Source organism: Megalops cyprinoides, chromosome 19, assembly GCF_013368585.1.
Source record: "Megalops cyprinoides isolate fMegCyp1 chromosome 19, fMegCyp1.pri, whole genome shotgun sequence".
In the NCBI taxonomy this organism is placed as follows: domain Eukaryota; kingdom Metazoa; phylum Chordata; class Actinopteri; order Elopiformes; family Megalopidae; genus Megalops; species Megalops cyprinoides.
This window is the reverse complement of record NC_050601.1, coordinates 24247660-24255231: the sequence shown is the minus strand read 5'-3', so window position 1 is coordinate 24255231 and position 7572 is coordinate 24247660. Positions and strand designations below refer to the sequence as shown.

General features: G+C 40.8%; 1 protein-coding gene across 1 annotated transcript; it reads left to right on the top strand.

The window, feature by feature from the left end:
• The first annotated feature begins 632 nt into the window (after positions 1-632).
• On the top strand, positions 633-6037 carry LOC118794756 (acyl carrier protein, mitochondrial-like). The gene is made up of 5 exons (XM_036553020.1): positions 633-844; positions 2930-3052; positions 3635-3722; positions 4151-4263; positions 4950-6037. Exons 1-4 carry the CDS (start codon positions 674-676, stop codon positions 4240-4242), a joined length of 474 nt encoding a protein of 157 aa, XP_036408913.1. The 5' UTR covers positions 633-673; the 3' UTR covers positions 4243-4263; positions 4950-6037.
• The last annotated feature ends 1535 nt before the right edge of the window (positions 6038-7572 follow it).

Here is a 7572-nt window from a genome sequence, read left to right as displayed (position 1 = left end):
TATGGTACTAAGTCAAATATTAATCAGATATTAATACTACAATATTTCAAGTCTAAATATATTTACTTACCAATGAAGTACTGTATGAATATTGGTGCAGGATGGTTCAGGAAAGACAGGACAAGGAGAACAAGGTGGAAATTTTGGGCTTCTTACAGGTGTTTACTTAGTTGCTGGGCAAGCTGGACAGCACCCACAGTGAAAAGATAAAATAATCTTTGAATCCCCTCACAAGTGCACTGAATATAAATAACACATTTTAAGACACTCCATTGGAGGAAAAATACATACATTACTAGTGCCTTATAGGCGGGTCTTCGCAAATGGGGCGTCATGAAACAGATCGCTCGCACTTATTGCGATCCTATTATTTTAAAATAATAATAAAACATTAATGGCAAATTAATCCTAAATTATTTCCCTGATAGTTAAGATTGTAAAACAAGTACACGTTGTTAGAGTTTTTAGAGTTTCTCGGCATACACAGACGAAATTCTTTATAAATTCTCAGATCTGGTTTCATAGGTAACTAGCACCCGTTTCGGGGGAATGGGTTCATGCAGAGCAAGTGAGGTCGGTATGCGCATGCGCCATAGCAGGAAGCGACTTGACCTCGCGGATTCAAGTGCGTCTTCGCTTTGCATGCTGGGACTGACTGTTCTGCTTCACAGTCATGGCTTCCCGTGTCCTAGCCCGGTGTGTCCGCTTGCTCGCCCGGCCCTCGGCGAGGCTGTGTCCCGTAAATGCTGCCGTGAGAGCAGCTGCTGCGCCGCTCCCGCTCAACCAGCGACCGTTCTCCATCCTGTCCTGCAGCCAGCGAACGCGACAGACCGACCAAATCCGGGTAACACTTGAATAACATTGAAAAGATCTTAGTCCTGGCCTAGCAGTTCGGGGCTGTGCAGTGACCTATCCGTGTCTGTGCAAGGAATAATGTGATAATGTAGACAACACAGTTAGCTAATTTGCTAGCTAGCAATTAAAACGAATAGAGCAGCGTGCTACGTGTTGCTTCTATTAATGTTACGGGCGAATGAACTGTGAATTAGCTGAGCGATACCGAGAATGCATTTCTAGCTAGTTGGCTAGCTAGGTGCACATTGCACAACTGCTGATGGCTTATTGCTAACCTGGATCGCCATCATACTGAAAGTGGTGTCTAGGTCCAGTCTCATTGAAAGTGCTGATGCTAATCAGCAAGCTACCGAATTGATGGTAGATAGTATGCCAGCAAAGGTAGTCAATTTCGTAGTTCGTTATTCCGTTAAACTAATATGTTTCTAGACACTGCACGTTCAATGTTGAGGGCAAGGATCGCAAGCTAACTACTATCTGAATAGTACTGGGAGCGTTTACCTGTGCTGTTACAAAATAGACACTCGAAATGCATAGTAATGCGGGTAATCATATAAACTGAATCGGAACTGTCGCAAAGCGGTTCACTCTCCACATTGGCTTGCTTTATGGTGATACTGAAGCTGCTCAGCCAAGAAGCCCGCTACCCCGTGCTTTGGCATTGCGAGATTACAGGGAGCATGTCACGCTTCTGTATGCAAAACCACCAATGTCATCTCATTGGACCAGGTTTTGGTAGAGTCTGCTTTTACGCGGGTGGACAGCAGTTCAGAGCAGGTTTGTTAGTCACTTGATATTTATAGTATATCGATGCGTCAGTCAAATCGTTGGTATCCACGATGATTCCTTCAGGATGACTTGGAGATCAGTGTATCTGCCAGGGTTCCTACGCCAGGGAATTTGATTTGAGTAATTTCCAGGTCTGGATAAGTATGGAAAAAAGAAATGAGAGTATAAAAAATTGTGTTTGCAGACTATTGTCCCTACTCTGTTTTATAAAATACAAAATTCAGAATTTCTAGAAATAAATTGATCATACAAGCAGAGTGTTTTTCATGGCGTTTGGAGCAGGCAGCCAGCGCAGCCAAAATGTTAACCATTGTGTGAGAGAGCGCGGCCCAGAGCGAGCTTGGATGTCGTCGAAAGCAAGGCAAGAAGTATGGCGTGCGACTGAACACACACTCCTACACAGAGCTGCCTCTACGCCTGTACGTCACAGCCTGTAAAACAGCTCTGCCTTATAACTGTACCAAATCCGGACATCCGCGACCAAATTAGTTTGAACGAAAATGCGGCAAGATCATCAGTTGCACATATACAGTACATAGCATCACAAATAAGCAAATATTAAGCTTGTCGGAATGTTTGAGTTATGCAGTGATGTAGTTATCAGAAAAGTAAACGGACTGTCTTTTCTGCGTAAGGGAACCATACAGCTGTGTTCATCGTCGTTTCCATGGACACAGTGAATAAACACGGCTGCACAGACGCTGTGAAAATTAAATTATTTAACTTTTTCGACTCATTTTCGGTTCTTATTTATAAAAGAGATTAAAAATATGGGGAGAACAATAATATAATATTATTTGTACAGTATGTTAAGGGAAAGTAATACGACTATAGGTAGCACCAGTTAGTTTACTTCCTCTCTGGGCAGAGATGTTTGACAGTTTTAACTTTCTGCGGAGTGTGGACTGAACGGCCACAGTGGGTGAATACAAGGCCTGGCTTGACAATCCCAAATATAAAGCCTGGTTGGCTAAGGATTCCAAATGGGAAAAGAAAGCTAGATGCAAACTTTGTGTAAAATCATACATGTTAACAGTTGGATTTTAAAACCATTTATTTACATAATAAACATCTAGATATTTCTACTCAGATGTCAGATAGGGTCAAAAAAATCTACCGAGAAGTCTGGAAATTTTACTCTGGAAAAGTGTGGAATTTTGAAATGGAAAATGTGTAGGAACCCTGATCTGTGGAGCTCCTTGTCCATGAACATGCGGTCGCTTTGTTTAAGACCGCGGTCTGGCCGTGTGTGACGAGCGTTGGTGTGCTGTCATCCTGTCTGTAGATCCCCGGCTCTCTGGCGCAGCTGTGTCGACAGTATGGGGACCTGCCGCCTCTGACGCTCGACTCCATCAAGGATCGGGTTATGTATGTCCTGAAGCTTTACGACAAGATCAACCCAGAGAAAGTAAGTAAAGTATATCAGTGCATTCATTCATGTTTCATGGATTATGAGTGGGTGTGCCCTCAATTACTTGGCTGGTTAATGCCAACATATTGATATGTTTAGACTGAAATGAATGCGTCAACATGGACAGCCGGACCAAGCCATTATCATCAGCTTTCCATTTGATATAGCACTTATTCGAATCTAGTTTGTCATAGGGGTCTTTGCACTGCATTACCAGAGGGAATTAAAAAGTTAGAAATCCAAAAGACTAGTTGTGTGTGTCTGTTTGTGTGTGTTCCTTGAGCCGTTACACAGAGTGATTGACAGATTTCTCCAGGGATTTGATTGAAAAGAGACATCACTTTATATTTGACATGCTCAGTGATGATAAATGCTAGGTAACTTACAGCAAACCATGCTGCTACAAGATTTTAAAAATCACATCCTAGATGCTTTTTTCTTGACTGCTTGGCTGCTTTTACCTTCCTCTCAAATGAGTACCTTACTTTCGTGTCATTTTGGCATCTGTATGTATGATATTCGGTGCTGCACGATACTATCGTCTACTAATCTGTTTTTGGTGGCATTTGTTTCGTGTAGCTCCAAGCCACGTCTCATTTCATGAAAGATTTGGGTTTGGACAGCTTGGATCAGGTGGAGATTATAATGGCCATGGAAGATGAGTTTGGTGAGTGTGATGTGGCTGTTTTCATTATTAAATTATTAAATTTAATAATTAATTATTAAATTACTTTTCACTTTAATTGCTTTAATTACCTCTCTGACAGTAGTGTGACATAGAAGACTGAATAGTTGCTGAAGTCTTCAGGCTTTGCAGCTGGTCATTCACTCATTGACCGAGGTGGCATTACCGTTCCTCGCTGTGCACACAACGTAATGGATTTGGCGGTAGTGGAAATGACCAAAAATAGCGCAAATGACCATGAGAAACACTGATGAGTTTCATTAAACTGCGGAGCAGGTAGACACGTGGCTCCACAGATCCCTTCACCTTTTGGGGACTGATGGGGACTGATTTCAGCGAGTTAGCATTTTTCAGGAGTTAAGCTTCTAAAAGGAAGTGAGGTCACAAACGAGCGCCTCTGTGACTGGCAGGGTTCGAGATCCCAGACGCAGAGGCAGAGAAGCTGATGACGCCACAGGAGATTGTGGATTACATTGCAGACAAGAAGGACGTGTACGAGTGACGGGACCTCCTTGTACATACAGTAAGATAAACCCCACCCACAAACCCACTGGTTGTCATTAGGCTTTGTGAAACCAGCAGTGGATGGTGCTGCTGAGTGCTGCCAATCAAGGCTGAAGAACCAATCAAAATGATGGCTTTCCATAACAAAACACTAGGATTGGTTCGAATCAGGGAGTCACTGATAGGACATGATGCCACCACCCAAAATAGGTTTTGTAAACCTCATTAGTAACTAGCATATCAGTTTTCATTTTCAATGTACAGCTTTGAGTTGGAGAATTTGATTTTGTGTTTTTAGATGGATTTCAAAATATTTAATGTAAATATTTAATTAAATAGGTTAACACTTAATTACCACTCGATCACATTTAAGTCAGAGGAGCAGTTTGTGTGAAAGGCAGCTGGTACTCTAGATTAGGAAAATCAGTCACAGTCAGACATGTATTTAGTATATCGCCATTGACTTCCTGTAGAGCACTTCAGTGACATTCATTCAGTCAGTAGGGGGAATCATTGGAAAAGTATTCCCTGGTCCTCTGTTGGGAGTGATTGATTTAAACTGATGGCAAGTAGGGGAATATTCAAGAGGGCAAAATAAAGATCTTAACGTAAAGAATACAAACACAATTGTGCAAAGTAAGACTTCTTTAAAAAGGATCAAATTACAGAATTGTAACTGCAGAATTTGTCTTTCCCCCCCCTCAGGTAGGTAGGAGTGACCTTGTCCCCATGTGACCCTGTGGGACCTGACATGGATGGTGTTTTTTTTTTTTTCTCAGTTTAGACTCAGACATTTTCACATGCAGTCTGTGATGTTCATGGCTTACAGTGTCAACTGCCTTGTTTTCTGTACACAATGTATTTAATTACAGCAAGACCTATGTGGATTAATGAGTTTGGAGAGAAATAAGTAAAAAAATAAAATGTGAAACCCCCAACTTGACTGTTGAAGTCATTTTATCCTGCAGCCCCATCTAGTGGCCAGGAATTGTAACCTCCACCATATTTCAGACAGCTCACATTTGTCTTCATTTAGCAGTTACAATTGTTGTTTAACTTGGGAAAAACAAAAGACTAAGTGAGTATTGAGAGCTGAAATAAACCTGCTTCCATAAGGGGACATGTCTGTGTTGTGTTAATCTCAAGGCAGATATGGCTATGTATTGCAGTTGTCCCTGGCTATTACCTCGTCCTGTCTGCATCTTCCATGCACACCTCTCCACCTTAGAACAGAAATCATCACACTTGACATTTTCACCCAAAGCAGACTATTTCTGTTGATTTTTTAAAATGTTTTTGAAGGGTTCAGCTTGTTTCATTGTCTTCATATGTAATGCAACCACCCAGACTTTGTATGCCTTTCCACTTGTAATGGACACTCATGAATTGTGTGTTAAGAGACAAGCCGCACATCTTTAATGTTTTGCAATCAAGATGTTGTCTTCACACGATTCTTACCAGTTACCAGTAGAAACATTTTTGGTTTAGTTTCTCCTGCGTGCAGCATTGAAAGGGATGTATAGAATTGCAAGACATTAACATTTGATGGAGTCTTCAAATCATTGGCCAGTACTGCCAGCACAGGAAGAAACTAAGCAACGTTCATCACTGCAACAAAACATACTATGTAGAAGCTGGCATGGTAATTGTATGTAACAAAAACAATAGATTTTAATGTGTTCAGCATCAGCACAGAACAGTTCTCCTATAGCACCTTGTTTTATATGCAAAGTGTGCCTCCAGATGTGTAAGTGTAGATGCTCTTGCTGAGTGGGATCTAATAAATTGAGAGTTGCTGGGTCTGTAGCATTTTATTTGTCCCCATGAACATTTCCTTCTCTGAGTTTGCTTTTACTAATCCTTCAGCCCACAAGTGATCTATGGCTCTGAGGTTTGCCTTACACTGCCTTACAGTGGTTAATTGTGTCCACATTTTTTTTGACAAACTGCTGTTGCCAGTGCCAGGATAGTAAAGCTGTTTTTCTACTCACTTCCTTGTAGCAAGGCAAATTAAAATTGAAAGTCTGCACTTGGACAGAGGAGTTCACTGACGAGGGTGACGAGCTTGTTTTGGGCCACTGCCCATAGCCCTTCCTCATTCGCAGAGATGGCAGGTCCATGGCCTTGCTATTTAGAGAACATTTTCAAGATGTTCATTTAAACCAGATTCAATCTCAACAATACAAGTAATGTATCTTACCAAAGGAGTCAGGTCTGTTATGGCTCTAGTGCCCCCTGGTGAATACACAGAAAAGTGCAAGTATTCCATTTCATTCTGCACATCCTCACAAAGAAGTCAATTGCTTTAAAACAAAGTCTTACCAGTACATCAACTAATTTAAAAGTTATGTGCTCTGTGGTAATGCAATGCAACATGCATTTTTATACCACTGCCCCTTTAAATGTGCTGCTGCTAGAAAGGACTGGTGACTTGGTAGATTGCTTGGTACATCCACCGACTTTCACTGGGTTTCACCTTTTTAGTACGATTTGCAGAAAACCTACATTTGACATTAACCTGTCAAATCTACAAGTTTGCAGTCTTCCAGGACTTACAGTGTGTAACCCTACCCAACACACATTTCAAATCCTACGATATTTGACTTATATAATTTTAGACATTTTTAAAACATCTGCACAAATTCAGATTCTCCAGGAGGGGAAAAATTCAAATAATCCTTTATGCATAACCTTAAAAATGTTACTATACATTTTAACAGCAACCGAACACAAATGAACGACAACACAACAGAAGACTCACTGTTAAGATTTATTGTGGGTTACACCCAAGTTACACAGCTTTGAATTCTGATGCAGAGATCAGCAGAACTTTACACACAGTTATCAGTCTAACAAATACAGTCAACAAAAGGCCTGATATCTGACCTATACCTCATTACATATTCACCTAAGAGCACTACAATTGAAATGCAAGCAACAATGAGGACAAAAAAAATAAAATAAAATAAATTGACAGCATCAATGGAAACATTCATCACAACAGAGTATTAGACTAGTTTTGTCAATTTACCGGTACAAATAAAGATTGTCCTTCAAAAAGTGCAGTTCCCCCACATAAAATTCCCAGATCACCCCAGGAAGACATAAAAAGGTACTTCCTGCTCGTTTAAGAAGTTGGTAAATTATTGACATGGTTTTCTCTACATTGTTTAAACAGTCCAAAGAAATGTGCATAATTGGGCTGATGCGCACGCGCTTATTTTTCCACGTTTGACATGTTTACGTATAAAAAAAAAAAACGTTGCAGCTGAAATTTTGCATTCTCGCTTTTCACTTACGAGATTAATGAACGGGAAACGGCAATTAG

Bases quoted from the DNA above. Each gene is read 5' to 3' on its own strand.
- LOC118794756 (XM_036553020.1), top strand. From the start codon at position 674: ATGGCTTCCCGTGTCCTAGCCCGGTGTGTCCGCTTGCTCGCCCGGCCC. The intron at 3,053-3,634 runs GTAAGTAAAGTA...TGTTTCGTGTAG, and splicing joins ACAAGATCAACCCAGAGAAA to CTCCAAGCCACGTCTCATTT. The intron at 3,723-4,150 runs GTGAGTGTGATG...TGTGACTGGCAG, and splicing joins GGCCATGGAAGATGAGTTTG to GGTTCGAGATCCCAGACGCA.